Here is a 17,538-nt window from a genome sequence, read left to right as displayed (position 1 = left end):
AAAGTTCCGCACGCTGCGGCTCCCGCGAATCGGGAGCGGCGAGGTCAATTAAGCCTGCTGGGAGGTGAGGGCGCGGCTTGGTCCCGGGCCAGGTGGTGGCAGGTGAAGGATCCTGGGACTTGGAGTCCGCCTTGGTGTTCCGGCAGGACTACGACAAGCCCAGGGTCACGGTGCTCTCCCCGCTTGCCTCCAGAGACCTTTGGGCAGTTCGAAGGTGGGTCAGAGGGTCAGCTGTCTCCCTCGTGGTCAGTTCAGCCAAAGTTCCGCACACTGCGGCTCCCATGTCTCAGTCTCTCCCATGGTGGTCTCAGCGAAAGAATCTGCTGGTGAGGGTATCATTCCATCAGGACAGACCAACTAAAACACTGATCACAGATGTTCTCTTCAGGTATTGGGTAATCACATGGTTACCCTTCAGGTTTGGGGATTTTGTTCAGACAAGGAAAAGACTTATCACATCAATATGCTAGAACGGAGAAAAGTTCAACTTGCTCTAAAATCTTTCTTTTCAGCAATATCCGCAAACTCTCTCCTTGTCCATGCAGACAACACAACAACTATTCTTTACCTGAACCAACCAGTAGAAACCCACTCTCGTCCTCTGTCTGTATCCTGTGTTGAATGTAGCAATATGTGTTCAATGGCTTCGGTGCCCAAATCATGGGGGATCGAGGTGTAAAGTGCTTTTACATCTGCTGTACACATCTAGATTTCCTCGTCTGGGGAGATAGTTATTTGGTTGATTTTGATGATAAAATCTGTGGTGTCTTGAGCATATATGTTAATCTTGGTGACAAGTGGTTGAAGATGTTTATCCAAACATTTGCCTACCGGCTCATGGATACTGCCCTTAGTGGAAACCATCGGCCTGAAGGGTCTAATCTGGAGATGCATCTTGGCTATTTTGATTTATGATACACTTGGAGGATTGGAAAGTGAATCCCCCAGTAGCACTCTACATTGATACAATTTTCGGAACACTTTTGGCAGTGCATGTCTAAATTTGTTTTGTGTTTTCTCATATCTTTTTATCCTGACAACCTGGGTACTCTTGAACTCCTCGGTAACCCCTTTTAATTGTTGTAACGTGGGTAAGAAGTTGTCAGCGAGTTCCCAGCTACTTATATTCCAGAAACTAAGAAAGAGAGATCGTATTAGCCAAAGGTTGATTTCGAGTTCCACCTTAACCACACTTTAACTTTTTACTGTTTTCTATTGTTGCCATACCCCCCTGTAGCAAGGATGTTGCACAAGGTTGGCTTCAGCAGAGCGTTTCATAATAATAAACAAAAAAAATGCTACAGGTTCTTAGCCGCATTGTAGGTGTTTGTGCTCTGGTGTTGTAAAGGAAGTGTCTAAGGAATTGGTTTCTATTTCGTTGATGCACTGCACTGCTAGCTGGTGTTACGTTGCACGGGAGCCTGTCCCAAGGGTGTTTTCACTCCCTTCACTAGACACACAGCAGTTTCCTCTGCTTTCAACAGGCATCATCCTTTGCTGAAGGTTGTCTTGCTATTTGAGCTTTTGTGCTTGCATTTTCTAAGAATTACTGTGTGTATTCCTGAAGCATTACTGCTACTGGCTTTTTTACACAATTGTAAATTATATGTATAAACTGTATTGTACCATCGATGAGGTGTTGAAGCACTTTGCTGTGAGTAGAACAACACTCCGCAACCCAAGGTTAGATGTAAATAGGTAATAGATTAGTAACATGCGATTCCTTTTCCATTGTAGGATTAGTTGTGGAAAATGTAAGTATGTTCTCTTGCGATCTCATGCATTTAGTGTAGTATTTTGAATAGGGATAGATTAATTGAAGTGTATTAGTAAAGGGAGGATGTGATTTGATATTGCTAGTGGACATGTGTGCCTGTTAGTTGGATAAAATGGATAGGAGGAGGAAAGATTTTGCAAGGATGTTTGAGAGTCCATAGTAGTCAGAACGGTTTGGTGTGAGTCACAGTGGAGGGACAGTGTTTTTTAATAACAAAAAAATTAATATATATGTATGTGTGTATTCCGATACTCCCTCACAATTAAATATATACAGACATTCCCACATATTACACTTAGTAATATTTTTGTACAAGGCATAACATGTATATCTATGCACTCACACACCCATGTGTGTAATGTGTGTAGCATGTGTTGCTGTAGATACACATGATCTGCATACTCCTGCCATCTAGTGTTGGATTTGGATGTTTGCAAGTTGTTTTTCTTTGAAGAAAGCCTTTCAACTCACACAATGCACTGTGACTCCTCCGTTACTTGGCAATGTGCATGGGCACCAACACTATTTAGATTGTTTTTTTCTGCCATAAGGTTAGAATGTGTACTGTCCGGCCCAGACAGTATGATTTGATTACGATTCTTAGGAAAAATTATTTGTTGTCAGTATTCCCCTTGACGACAATCACCGGAGACTGACTTGGCATCACTTATGACCTTTAGGACTTTTTGAATTCTTAGTAGTGCAATCCCCTCATCTTCGATGATTTCCCCACAAACAGTGCACTCTTGGTGAGAGAATGGATGCCTTTTCAGTACTGTCCCCATACGAACTTTGCAGCCTCTACCTTTCTTTCCCCTTACCGCTATGACACCGCATGCCAGGCCTGTCTCACCACATGCCAGGCCTGTCTCACCACCTGCTCAAAGAAATCCTCCAGTATGGACAGGACAGAAGTTGGGCTAATAAGAAGATGCAGCTGCAGGCCTCTGATGACACTCCTGACATATTTGGCGAACATGCCTTGCCCAGTGTTGAGGAAGGTGAGGATGCGGGCCCTTCTAGCATCCTGCCCATCAGCACTTTTTCTCTGTCTCCGACCAGACAGAGGAAGCACTAAGGGGGTTTGTCAACCCAATGACCTTCAGGCCTTGAACAATACTTCTGCAAGTATGTTTGACACTGATACACAAACCATGTTTCCTAGAAAGCATTAGTCAGCGGCATAGCACCGTCTTCTAGGGGGTTGGGCATTAAGCCATCTGACCACTTCACAGCCTCTGCTGCAGATGAGCTCCAGTCAGCACTAACCAGAGTCTTCACCGCCAACGTTGCTCCCAACTTAGGGATTTGCCACTGGCCGGCTGTTAAGCCATAAGACCATCCAAAAACCTTGAGCACCTTCAAAGCTGCATGTCATACCAGCACCAAGGTGAATCTCCACCTCCGGTCTCCATCAACTCTGAAACCACTGTCTTGTAGTGTAGCTCCTATTTTCCCAATAGGCTCTGCGCATTGGAATAGTACCTACAGCAGTAAAGGCCTAGGCCAGACGTTAACTAGGTCTACTACTGTCGATGCTAGACTTAATTTTTGGGTTTGCCAGCTAAGCTCAGAGTTCGCTAGAAACTTTCTCGAATGTTCAAGGAAGGATTAACTCCCCTGATTGGACAAGAAGGGATTTAGTTTCTAGCGAACTCTGAGCTTAGCTGGCAAACCCAAAAATTAAGTCTAGCATCGACAGTAGTAGACCTAGTTAACGTCTGGCCTAGGCCTTTACTGCTGTAGGTACTATTCCAATGCGCAGAGCCTATTGGGAAAATAGGAGCTACACTACATGGCGCCCTACGTTGGGCGCCATGTAGTGTAGCTCCTATTTTCCCAATAGGCTCTGCGCATTGGAATAGTACCTACAGCAGTAAAGGCCTAGGCCAGACGTTAACTAGGTCTACTACTGTCGATGCTAGACTTAATTTTTGGGTTTGCCAGCTAAGCTCAGAGTTCGCTAGAAACTTTCTCGAATGTTCAAGGAAGGATTAACTCCCCTGATTAGACAAGAAGGGATTTAGTTTCTGACAACCATAGAACATGACAACTTTGCTCTCCCCTAATCAAGAGTCAATCTCAAGAGTCGTGTGAGCACAAGGCAATTATTTTACTCAGTCAGTACGTGCATTCTTAGTCTCATCAGAATGTAGAGAAAAGGAAGAGACGGGCGTGTTCAATAAAAAGGTGTTATTTATTGATCAGTCTCTTTTCTCGTACAAGAGAAATGGATCGATATTATTGCAATACTTATAGTTAAGTAAAGTGCATACATTAAAAGCAATAGTATAAAATAATACTGTAAAAACATTGATATGGTTTCTGAGCCATATGATGTTTAAAATGATTAAAATATATTTACATACACATATACATTTGACTAAACGTACTCAACTGGTGTTTCTAAATACGCCTACCCCGTGTACCTGACCTAAGTCTAATGCGTGGGCGGGAATAGAAAGTTACAGTTTAAGTTAAGTTTGTTTTTGCCAAGTGAATAACTAAAGAATTCTCTGTGAGGGGTTATTCAGTTCTGTACCTGGAAGTTAGGATGAATGAGGAATGGTATCTCTTTCTCTGCTCTCGATATTCCAGGCTGCCTGCGAGGGCTGCCCAGAAGCGCCGGTGCTGGGTCTCTCGGCTTGAGATAGCAGCGCGTCTCTCAGCGCGTCAGGAAGGCGGGGCTGCTGCCAGCGGGGTCTGCTTCTGCTCTCGGCTTCGGCAAGTATGGCTGCTCCGTCTTGTCACCACGCGTGTGTTTGCATAGGGCAAGGTCGGCAATATTTATACCTTAAAGGTGCCGAGATTGACGTAAGGATGGACATAGGTACGTCAATAAAGATGTCATACGACTTGCTCGTTAGCACATTCTTTTGCAAAAGTTCTCTGTGAAATCAAAACAATGGCCGCACGGATTATCCAGGTTGTCATAGGTTTGATTTGTTATGAGAACGTCGTATGCCTTATCAGGGGCTGGAGGAATGTCGCTTGTCTAATTAGATCTCAAGCGTTATGACCTAATCAGATAACACGTTCCTGTGCCGTAGTGTGACTGCGTCAGATAACGGTATCTGCATCATGGGGGATTTCTTGCCTCATGGGCTGACTGTTAGTTAACTTGATAGTTAGTTTAACCAGAATAGGGTCAGGAATAGGGGGATCGATTCAGAACCTATAGAAATACACGACAGTCTGTGCTGAAACCACATTGGACACAGAGGATTTGTGGTTGCCTCTCTACTACTAGTCTGTATCAATTGAATTATGAATGGCTAATGTTGGTGGCTAGCCATTAGAGGTGGACAATTATCAAATTAATTTCTGGAAAATATGACATGTGGGGGTGCAGTAAATAGATTCCCCTGCTGCCTGTATTTGTTCAGACACCACGGATTCCTTCGACGGTGGGCTCCGTAGACTCAAAGCAACCTATCCTAGACTGCAGGAGCAGTTGGATGCAAGGAAAAACGATTTTTCATCCATCCTCAAATAGAGAAAATCTCAACAAAGCTCCCTCCAACACCTACAGAGACTTTGCCTTGAAAGAGGAAGCTAACTTTTGAAGAGTAGCTGGCTTTGGATCTCCCTCCGCTCTTAAACCTAGTAATGCAAAGACAGGAGCTTCAGCCCTCTCCCCTACTTTGCACCCTCTCACCTCCTTCACCACTGCACCTAATTCACCACCTCCGTTGCCTTCACATTCACCAAAGGGGTCTCCCCACAACTCATGAGGAAGGCATCCCCTTCCACTCTGCCAATCCTTACAAGGCACCATTCAGCCCAGTGCCCACAGATGACCCAAAGGAAAACCCAGGGCCACAGAAGACCCATAGGACGACTACGATGTTGGTCACCTGTGGCATCCAGGTTTGGATCACTATCCTGTTATGGCATCCCCCGACGACACCATGTCATACTACGAGGTGATTCAAAGGGTGGCCACTTTCCACAAAGTACATATGCTTGTGCTCAATGAGGAAGACGATTTCCTTGTGGAAGCACTCTTGTAGTCTGAAAGAAGGTCCAGTTTCTTCCAGTGTTGAAGGATATGCACAAATCAGCCCCCAACACCTTCAAGGATCCCATCAAGGCCAGGGTGTTAACGGCATGGGTAGAGAAAAAGTACAAACCTTCTCCCAATGACCTGGCCTACATCCGAGGTCATATCCCACCAGACTCCCTGATCCTCAATAGCGCATGCAAGTGGGATTCCACACAAGCCACAGGCAAGGCTTCATCACCCATTAAGTGGCCTAGAAGTGGCTATGAAAGGGGTAGCAGAGAGGCCACTACTCACTGGAGTCTGGCCAGCTCTGTCAGCCACCCTTTCCGCTACAACATAGCTCAGTGGGACGAAATGTTTGTCATTCATATCCCATAGATACTCTAAAAGAGAGGGGAGAAAATACTTGTGGAGTCAAGCTATTTCCAATACCACCATTCACTGCACCCTTGACACGGCTTGCACCATATCTAGTGGGGTCAACACCAGTGTCCTCATTAGACGCCATTTCTGACTCAAAATGTCAGGCATTAAGACCGAGGTCCAGCAACATTTGTTCAACCTGCCCTTTGAAGGACATCTGTTCTGACTTTAGGTTATCAGATGCTTGAGAAAATCAAGGACCCTAGCACTGCTAAAGCCATGGGTTCCCATCTCATTCCATCACCTTTGGGGCTCTTTTTGCAGGCAACAATACAGGACAGGATGCAAAGCTGCTTCACCAAACCATGCCCACTCATTGCAAAAGCAGCAGCACTACCTGCATGTGGTTTAAGAGTACACCTGGAGTGCCTACAAGGGGCAACAACAACCAGGACCGGCGCAAAGGCGATTCCGGCAAAGGGGCCTCCACCTCCCACCATTCACTCCTCTTTCCTCCCTCCTCCACCGGTTACATAACACCTTTCAGAGGGAGACTGCCGGATTTCATCCCTCACTGGCAGAAATCACAGCAGACAAGTGAGTGTTTTTGGTGGTTTGCCATGGCTATTGCCTAGATTTTCTCACCCCCAATCCAGCATCTTACCCCACACCCACTTCAGCAGTGACTATCTCATCCTTTTGCAGGAAGAGGTACAGGTGCTGCTGCAAAAACGGAATATAGGGCCTGTGCCCCCTCATCTGCAGGGCAAAGTGTTCTACTCTCTTAACTTCATTTCAAAGAAGGACAGCTCCATCAGACTCACCTCAAGCCCCTAAATCGCTACATCCTCTCTGAACTCCTCCACATAGTCACGCTCGAGGATTTCGGCCTTCTGCTGCAATAAAGCTACTACATGGCAGCACTAGACCTCAGGACCGCTACTTTTACATCCCCCATCCATCCCACCCACCAGCGCTTCCTCCGCTTCAAGGTAAGTGGTCATCACTACCAGTTCAAGAGACTCCTCTTTGGCTTCACCACTGCTTCACAGGTCTTTGCAAAGTGTCTAGCAGTAGTAGCAGCAGCCCACCTGAGAAGGACGTATCCAAGTTTACCCCTACCTCAATGACTGGCTGATCAAGAGCCAGGTAAACAACACTGCCTACCAGACACTCAGGTTACCATCTCACTCCTACTCACCCTGAGGTTCACAAATCCCACCTTCAACCTCTTCAAATCCAGCTGTTTCTAGAGATTGAGCTAAAAGCCTTTACAAACCCACAGAGGGTGCTAGCCTTCCAGCAGCTCGTACCTCTGTTTCAGCCAAATCATCAGAACTTTTCTGCACTTGCTGGGTACAATGGCTTCCTGTATTGCTATAGTACCTAACGTCCTCACATATGCCTGCTACCTCAGTACTTCCTGGCTCAACGTCCACAACCGTAGGATCAATGGGAAGATATGGTGTTGGTAAGTGTCAGCGCCAACCGCTCTAAGCAGTGGTGAAACAGCAACAATCTGTTTCAGGACAGCTTTTTCCTCAAAAACACCATCATCATGGGCGCCTCTCAAGTTGGCTGGGGACGCATTTTGACCAAATGACCATACAGACAGCGTAGGCCACTCATCACCAGGGCACCATATCAGTTACCTAGAGTTCTTTGCCAAGACATCTCACCCGCAAAGTGTTTTTCTCTCTCAACCAGGGCAAGGTAGTATTAATCAAAAGAGACATGACAACCATGTCCTACCTACAGAAACAGGGCAGTACCCACTCTCTCTCCCTGTCATTGGCGTATTAGTGAGCTGCAAGTCCTCACACTTTTCATTCAGATTCATAAGTAGAGTGGTACTCAATACTAACCCAATGTTCCTTCAGAAAAAAAATGTTTTCCCGCTTTCACCTAAATCAAAGCATAGAGCTCGCCGTCTTTTTCCCTCAGCCAGACTCAGTAGCATAGAGAGCTCTCTATACTCTAGATGTAAAATTGGCCCTAACGTACTATTTTGCAGGATCAAGCCTTTTCACAAACCTGACCAATTGATCATAGCCATTGCCAAATCTCACAAGGGCCAACCATTATCCAAGTCCGTCATCACCAGGTGGATAGTTGAGTGCATCCAAACTTGCTATCATAAAGCTAAAAGACCTCTTCCTGTTACCCCCATTATGTTGTTGTGCAGACATTGTAGCGAGACAACAGGTATTGATTGGCCAAACAGTCCGCATTTCAGACATTTGCATCATCCACACGCTACCACTGCTTGTTGGGGGCGGGCGGATACTGTTTTCCGGGGTATGCAGAGCATGCAAATCTACAGCACCACTTGCTACAAATTGAAAATGTTACCCTGTAAACATCAGTTTGTAGCCTGTAGTACTCGAAATACAGAACTCATTCTTTACTAAATAAGTAGCACATGCACAGAATAGTTTTTCTACTCAGTACTCCATAATGTGCTCACCCGCTGTTCGAAAAACAGTTGAACATGGAGCTGGTGCCTAAGTTATTATCAACTAAAATAGGAGTCACAGAGCATCTTGTGACTGAAAAAAACCTTATCAGAAGAAAAACGACTTGCAAATATCGGAGCCCAACACTAGATGGCAGAATTCAGCATAGCATGTGAATCTGCAGCTCTACAGCCTATGAACAGATGCTTACAGAGTAAGTAACATGTTCCTTACATTGTCAGACATACACATGTATGTTCATTAATCTACACAAACCTTTTTAGATCTAAAAATATTGTTATACTTTTACAGGTACCTTTCCAGTAATCCTATTTACATACAAAATTGCTAAAAAGTAATAGGTACATGTATACAGACACCCCCATACAAGATGAGATACAAGGTGAGTGGGCACGAGCACTCTGACAGCACCAACATTTGCGCCTGCAGAAACAATGTGTACACATCTTTCCTATACACATGATCAACGCACACATCAAACAGAACCGGGCAGCACTCACACATCCGACAGCTTGCTGACTGCAGAAAGTTAGAGGCAAGCAGATGGGGTTGGGGTAGAGAGAGATGCCATACAAGGGAAATTGCAGTCTGTACTCATTTTCGAGTATATAACTAAGAAAACACCTCCTAGTGTTCAGACAAAATTGTTTATTCACTTTAACAAAACTAAGCTCCTTGACGACTTCATCTATAATCCCACATGTACACAACGCCTTCATCAAATCCTGTTCTCATAAATGTTGGCTGTCTTTAATTCACCACTGCTCCCCTCTGCTATAACTTTTCAGATCTTGCCATGGACATCCAGCTGTGCAACTTACAAAAATAAGTGTGCCAATAAATGGCACTTAGTAGTAATTGTGAGTTTGATTGCCAAAGGTATCCTCTTATCATCGTGGTTTGGTTAATGACTGTCAAACTACGTTTAATTTAAAGTTGGATTTATAGACTTTGATGACTGGTAAGGATAGAATGAGTTTTAGCTTACTGGCCTATCTTGCTAGCAGTTTCTTTAAAACACTGCATTCAGCGGATTATCTAGCTGTTTCATGAAGTGAATTGTGCTACTACTGCAGAGATTCTACTTCGGTTAAATATTTCCCGTTAAGACCGGGTCCAGAGATTTCATTCCCCTCGTTTAAATTTGACTTGGATGAAATATGAATTGTCCTCGTAATTTGCGCTATTTTGGGGATTTCGCCTCTTGGTTATTGTACAAAATTTCTGAAATTACGCCATTCCTCTACTTTGTGTAATTAAGCGCTATTTGCAGTAAGTAATTAAAAGCAAAATGCTCCATTCACTGTAAAAACGAACTGTGAAAGCACAAGAACAACAAAACACGGTGACTGTTCACCATTCCTTTGTTTTTATGCAGTATTATTTTGGCCGAATGCACCCTTCCTAAAAAATTGTCACGAGGAAGCATTTTTGACTAAAATAATGCCCAAAATACCAGATGTGATTTTGCATAATTTTGCTGAAATTTGCATACTTGAGCGAAAGCAAATTGCACGAATTTCGCACAGTTGTAGTCCAAATCCTTTTTGTGTAAGCAGAGAACTTGGGCCTTGTGTTAGTTCAGTAAAACAAATAATGGAAGTTGAATTGGAACTTCCAAGTCACTGAGGATAAACATAAGTCATAGCTTTTTGCCTACTGTGCAGGACAAGAATCCTCAAGATGTGTGAAAGGCATTCATATTTGACTGGAAAGCTATATATATATATATATATATATATATATCTCACAGAAAATAAAGGAATCAAACTAGTTGGTTGAAATTCATATATAAATTGTTTAAACACAACAGCACTGGACTGTCATTGTACTGTTGCGGGATCAAATTGCTATAGAGGGATAATAGACTAGCGCCTGAGGAGCAGAAATGTGTTAGAGGAGCAATCCAATCCTGGATCTTGTAACTTCCATACTATGGAATACTAGAACAGAAAGTAAGCCTTTCTATAAACAGTTCCTTAAGTCTATTCACTGGTTCATATTACACATACTGCCAGACCATTCACACAATAATTGACAAAGGTAGTTCATGGAGGAACTTTAGTAACACTTGCGCAAACATGATAAAATGATTGCACAAGGAATTCGTTTCTCAGATGAAACCGGTAGGAATAAATCTATATTTTTGGGGGAATGGCACAGCGAGAATTTCAGACATTTAAATACTAGGAATTGAGCAAGATGTGAATAAGGAAATTGGAAACCATACAGGGATATGCAGAGATCCTACACCAGCATTACAGAAAGCATAGCGAAGATGTTTCAGGGTGATTTGGAAATACTTTAATAACTAGAAATGGGCAGAAATTGGCAGTGATTAATGGGCACATAAATCAAGCATTGAACAGCTTTTGCAGGAAATCAAGCATTATACAGCTATTGCAGGAAACTGTAGGAAAAAGGCTGTGATCTAATGGGAAAAAATTAAAGCATGGCTATAATGCTACCTAGTGTGTTAACATGGGAACTATGTGAATGTGATAGCCTAGTTCGAACAAAGCACCAAAACCAGAATTTGGGATTGTGATCCCAAGAACTGACAGGAATAAGGTAGAAGAACTTTGATTTAGAAGCAAACATTTCAAGTTTTGATTACCAAAGAGGTTCTTGTAAAGATAAATCATTTCAGGGGACCAGTAAATAAAATGACCCTTAAACATTTTCTTGCTGGAGTTTTTTTTAGCAGGGTTAGACACTGGATTGTTAAAGCTTTGTAGTCCAGTAAGATCCCAGACAAAATAACTCGATGGTTAAAGCCCTGCACTATTTGTAATGTGTAGAAGCAAAGGAATTACACTACATTTCTTTTGTTTGGACATAGGGCTTCTGCTTCCTCACCTGTGAATGTTTCGTCTTGAGTGGAACTACAGCTTTTCTACCTCTGTCTTGATTTGATTGTTTCATGTTTCAGTGAAGGGGTCACCGTACAACTGGTTCTTGCCAGAACAAATCACTAAGGAGTGAATGAAAGGTGTGGAATCAATGAGCTGCTGATCACTAAACTTAGACCTGCTTGCCATTGCAGAGCACGGGCCCCCTGGATATGTCTTTACCTTCAACTCCAGACATTAAAATAAAAGAGGAAGATCCAGTTGATGTGGATTCTTCACCTCCAGACAGCCCCATATCCAGCCCGAGGTCACCAGAATTTGAGGAAAAGGTATGTTTAGCTATCAGTAAACCTTTACTGATAGTGGTTTGTTGCAGAATGGTGCTACTGTATGCTGTGTGTATGAAAAGAATCCCTTAAGTTGCGTGTGGGCATAACTCCAGCTTTGCGAGATTGCCAGATTTGCTTGATATGTGTGCAGTGTGTGTGTGTGTGTGTGTGTGTCCAGTACTGCTCCTCAAGCAAGGAGCAGGAGATTTGTGAGATGTAAATCTGCTTACCTCTTGAAATATTATGGGATCTTCAATACTCATGGCCTACAGTAAACTTGGCATGGGCAGTATATGTGATGTATGAAATTCTGTCAGTCAAATACAAAGACAGTGGAGAGGTTTAATAGTGTACGTGTTTATTTAGAGAGGATGTGGAAGTTAACTGTAGTAACAATCAGTGTGTGAAAGGTACATTTGAAACAAGGAAGTTTTACCTTTTGAATTTTTTTTACTGCAAGAGGAGGGTTCGAGAAAATGGAGAACAAGGGCTGAAAGAGTTTAGATGATGTTTTGGAAAGGCATCTCCTGGAGGGAAAAGATTAGTAATGACTTCCAAGCTATTAATAATGCATGTGGCCCCCACTCATAAGATGGAGGTGTACATCCTTTGGTAGAAAGAGACTTCGTTTTTTCTTTAGGTGACTGTGGCTTGAGATTGCTCAACAATGGATTTATAAGCGATATTCCCAAATGATGCGCCTTTCTGGGTCTGGATTATGGGTGCTTCATAGGTTACATCTTCTTAAGTATAGTTTTACAGTTTATGAATTCATAGAGAATATCCATGATGCAGAACGTAGACTGCAAGTAAATAAAACTTCCCTTGTCTGTCGCACAGTCCAACTGGTAGTTACGTTCAAGCAAAATTATGATATAGAATTCCAAATTTGTGGCGAGCATATTCCAAGTGGCCAACAGTCCTCTGATCCTGTTTGCATGTTTAAACATGTCACTTGCTGTTTCATTTTACATTTTCATTCTTTTTAATTATCTACAGGGACAGCATTCAAAGCCAGTTCTGAGTTCCACTCCAACTCCAACCATTGTGCGTCCAGGGTCGCTGCCACTACACTTAGGGTATGATCCACTACATCCAACCCTACCATCTCCCACATCCGTCATCACTCAGGCTCCACCTTCAAACAGGCAGCTCGGGTAAGGAAGTAGTGCATGCTTTGCTTTAGATCAAGTTGCATGCCAAAGTTCTGTCTATCCTTTTTTATTCTCTTGTTTTATATTAAAGCTGCAGGCTGTTGGGTTATATGAAATATTTGGGGAATAGTAAGACTTCAGCATATTACAAACTTGAATAAGGCACATGCAACCTAGTACATTATTTTGATATATAGTGCAGCAGTTTGTAATTCAGCTACACACCCAAATAGTAATGGTAATCCAGTGGGACACTTTTTGAATTTTGAAGAGACGTAATCATATTTTACGGGATGTTTTTTGTATGAATTACATCGCATATGTTTCAGGACTCGGCTCGTGCAGGGGCTCTAAGATCCGAGCCAGACCCTTTGCTCAGCTCTGACTCTGCTCTCTCTCCCTGTTAATTTGTTTGCTCGACCACCTCTTTATTCTATGTTCCTACACGTTTGTCATTAAAAAGTGTACCGCACTAGTGTGCAGGACTTGTGACCGGTAAGGGCCCAAAAGTGATATGCAGTCTCAAATTTATGACATGAAAATTCGCCCTTTCTGATGGATACTTTTACCTGCAGATTACTCCCCTGTTAAATAATCTCAGGTGTCCGACTGGATCCCGAAACCTCAAAGCTTTGTAGTGGCGTCAGACGGGATGCCTGGTGATGTCACTGAATCCATATTGTACCATCCCCATACAAAAAGATATCAGTTCTCTTTTTTCTGCGGCATCGATGCAGACCCGAAGCTCGGTCACTGTGAGCATTTAAGCTTGCACACTCTAAATTCTACTCAGATTATGTAAAATGCAATGCTATGATGTCTCCCCTGAAGTGTTTGGGCTTTCAGCCCTTACGGACTTCGAAGGACAGATGTTCCTCAACGACCCTTATTCTGTTTGTTTTTGGTATTTGGGGTCAGACCATGATTCCAAGTCATGCGAATCCTGCCTCAGTATGTACTCCAAGGCCATTAAAGAGATGGAAGCAAAACCCATGATAAGTTTGGCTGGCATCATCCCCACATCTTCTCACGGTCAAAAACTTTACACTCTTTGTGCAGACGATAAAAACCTAAAAAGCACTCCTCAAGATGTAAGTTACCCAGGCACTGACGACTCCTACAGGATCTTAATCCTTAGAGCCTGAGTTAGTGTCTCTGGAGCCTTCTGAACTGGGGTCGTCAGCAGACTATCCCACTGTGCCACCCCTGGAGCCTTTGGTCTAGCCAGTTTGGTCTGAGCAGCCTTAGCCAGCCATACACTGACTTCCTAGCTCAAGGCTTGGACCCTGTGACATTCCTTAAATGCCATTTTTGGCATCTACTCCAAGTAAGAACAAGCATTAGAAATGCAATAGGTCTCGCAGCATTAGAGTTAGTGCTTTTAGAATTGTTTATGGGTTTTTTTTGTAAATCTTTAGCATTTTTGTTTCCTGTAGGCAATGCTAAAGAATTACAAAGAAAAAAAGCCATAAACAAATGTAAAAGCTCTAACTCAAATGCTCCGAGACCTATTGCACTGTTCCACTAAAGACCACCACTTCAGTAAACACCGCTGATCAGTTCAGGGATTGAAAGTGTTAAGTAATGGCTGGACAATACAATACAATACAATACAATATTGCCAAATAAGCAAGTAGTGCCATTTAAATACAGTCAAAGTGAAACGAAAACATAATTACCAATTTGTTCTATAACAGTAACACCTAACATTTAAGGCACAGAGAATGTGGCAGCAAGTCGTTTAAAACAATCAAGTTTAAATGTTCATGCCTTCCAACGTTTGATAAGACTATAAGAGTCATTTGGAGGAAAACAATCAGGCTTTACTATCCTCATTACCTTGCAACAGAAGAAAGGGAAGACATTTTGAGTAGTGAATAGTTGAACTAACATCCTTTTTGCCTCAAAAAGTAAGGTGTGTTGGCAGGCATCCATATAATCAAACTAGGAAGGATGAATCTATGACGTTTGCCGCTCCGTGATCGAACGTGTGGCCTACAAATATTTTGCTTCCCAACTTAGTGTTGACTCATCCCACTTCCTGTCGTCAAGACACCACGCCTTACCACTAATGAGATTTAATTTAGCAACAAATGTGTTCTTGGGGTTGTAGACACGAGTGCGTGCCTCTGCTAAACCAATAGGATACGAAACCTGTGAACAATAATTTGTTATAGTAATTGCCAGGAATGGAAACACAGTGTCCTATAATTACGACACTATGGGGCGAGGAGTAACCACTCTAGAAAATAATCCCCCAGTCTATACCGATGCATATTTTTTTCCGCAGATGAGGTTGAGACACTGCCTAGAACACATTTGGAACATGGCGTACTAACTAACTTCAAATCCCAGCTTCGGCTCAATATCCTGCGAATCTGGGGACATATCACTAAAGCACTTGTTACGAGGTTCTCACTACCACCGAGATGCAGTAATCAATCGAGCCACTGTAATGATGGCAGCAGCCTACCTGTACCGAAAGAGACCGTAACGTGGCTCTGCCTTAAAGAGCTGTAATGCGCCAGGGTCAGGCTCGCACCACGAAAACGATAGAAAATAACTATTCTCCGATTAGAAGCCTCACTGCCTTACGTTGTGACGCTTTTTGAAGATATTCCTATTAATAATGAATCAAAGGAGGCATTTATTAGAATATACAAAAAGAGAAGACAAGAGCTGGATGCAACAGGATTTGCATGTGTGCTTCCTCGGCAGTCTCCTCCCCCCACCCCATTGATGGTTTGTGAATGGCGAAGAATTTGCACACAGGCTCAGGTTGCAGCGCTTCTTGGTCAGAGCGGGGAGCAAAGGGTTAGATGAGTCCAGCCACTGCCTGTCATTTCCTGAGCACGCCGGCTATAGCCACGCCTCCGTAATAACATTAACGATTTGATAAAAAGCTGTGCAAATCCTATTTTATCCTCCGTTCTCCAAAACAGAATGAAGCAAGACATTAAGAAGGAAGCTTCGTCGTGTTTTAGATTCTTAAATAGGCACTGCTGGTTCGCCTCAAGACCAAGATTTAGTATTTTTGATGCTGCCGCTTTTATCCGTCTTCTGCCAGTCTAGCACCTTTAGTTTTGATGTGGACAATACGTGAAAGTTTAATAATTTGCCTTCACCGGGCTTGAACACTAAATACTAGCATCATTTGCTCACGCAAAATAAAAATAAAAGGCTGCTGTTTTAGGCTTTGTTGTCTTTACCTATGCTGCGTAGTTTAAACAGATAATCTACAGTGTGTTGTAAAAGCGCACGGGCTTTGTGGGGGTATTGGTGACCAGCCTTCTGGTATTTTAGAGGAGGGTCAGTTCGTCTTCATCAGTGGTAAAGTGTGTTTATAGCAAGTGCTATTAAAGATGTAAACACTGAGTACAGGATCCACGTTTATGCAAACAGACGACACTTTCTTATGTGCCGGACCCGAAAAAAAAGCCCCGGAGACCACCCATGTCCCTGTACATTGGATCCGAGTACATTGGCGTAGTGGGTGGGGTGCGGTTTGGTCGCCAGTCAGTGAGGATGGAGGCTGGGGGGGCTAATTGGGGAGAGGGACTGAGGTTTCAGTGGGGCGGAGTTGGGCTCGCAGTTTGGATGGGTGAGGGAGGTGGGGGGTAGCATGGCTCGGGAGGAGGCGGAAAGGGGATGGGTACTGGAGGGGGGATGGGGGGGTGGCGTCCTGGGATCCGGGCTTTCAATGGAGGTGGAGGAATGGGGGGGCTGTCGGCGGTGCGCGGGAGGAGGGGGGTGCTTGCAGGAGAGACATTACATTAAGGGGGTGGTCGCAGCAGGGGCCTTTCATCCTTCTGAGGCTGTTTGGGTTGGGGTGCAGTTCGGAGGGCGATGGGAGGACAGGGCGGGGGTCGGGCACGGTCTGTTCCAGAGTGGGACCACCAAAAACAAGGGTGTTAAACGATGGAGAAGATAGCGGCCAAGCAGCTGTGAAAAAATATATTAGCAGGAAACTCGTTTGATGTCCGACCTAAATAATACATTACGACGGGTAAAGAGAAGTCTGTGTGACCCCGAGGGAAGCAGTGCGATTCGAGTCACACGCAGATCTGCAGGAAATTAATGTGCGTAGGGAAGGTGCCAAATAGAGGGATAACAAGACGGAGGGAAGAGAGGGGAGAGGGGAGGGGGGAGGGGGGAGGAGAAATGCGACACGGCGGGAAGGGGCAGGCAGGATGACTCAGGGGAGGGGGCGGAGCGGGGCAGAGCGGCATGTGGGTGTGAACAAGCCGGGCCTTTGAAGTGAAGCTAAGCTTCACTTCAAAGGTGTCGGAGGAATGCGGGCGGCTGTGCACGCGCTTTTAAGCTCAATGCACATGCGCATTGAGCTTAAAAGTCACGGGCACTGCAAGGAATCGCCACGATTCCTTGCAAGTTAGATAAAGTGTGGATGAGCCCCTATAGTCTCGCTTGCTCGATGCGCATGCGCATCGACAGGCGAGACCTAAAAACCCTCCAGTGTGCCTACGGGCCCCACTGGGCCATATGGCGTGGTCATGTCCTTCATATCACCACAACTGTTAAGTGTTGAGTGTTTCTGCGGGCATCTGTGTGCCTGATAGATC

At 44.0% G+C, this 17,538-nt stretch overlaps 1 protein-coding gene across 5 annotated transcripts in view; it reads left to right on the top strand.

The window, feature by feature from the left end:
* Nucleotides 1–17,538, top strand: part of LOC144829111 (cyclic AMP-dependent transcription factor ATF-7-like) — a 741,502-nt gene that overhangs the window by 527,891 nt on the left and 196,073 nt on the right. For 3 of the 5 annotated variants that reach the window (XM_078687923.1, XM_078687931.1, XM_078687939.1), the window contains exons 5-6: nt 11,670–11,804; nt 12,804–12,961. In XM_078687923.1, coding sequence (XP_078544049.1) covers nt 11,670–11,804; nt 12,804–12,961 — 293 coding nt within the window. The remainder of the gene's footprint in view (nt 1–11,669; nt 11,805–12,803; nt 12,962–17,538) is intronic. The other 2 variants (XM_078687948.1, XM_078687956.1) reach the window with 1 other exon arrangement.

The sequence above is a fragment of the Lissotriton helveticus genome, chromosome 1_1, assembly GCF_964261635.1.
Source record: "Lissotriton helveticus chromosome 1_1, aLisHel1.1, whole genome shotgun sequence".
In the NCBI taxonomy this organism is placed as follows: Eukaryota; Metazoa; Chordata; class Amphibia; order Caudata; family Salamandridae; genus Lissotriton; species Lissotriton helveticus.
This window is presented reverse-complemented; position numbering and strand designations above follow the sequence as displayed.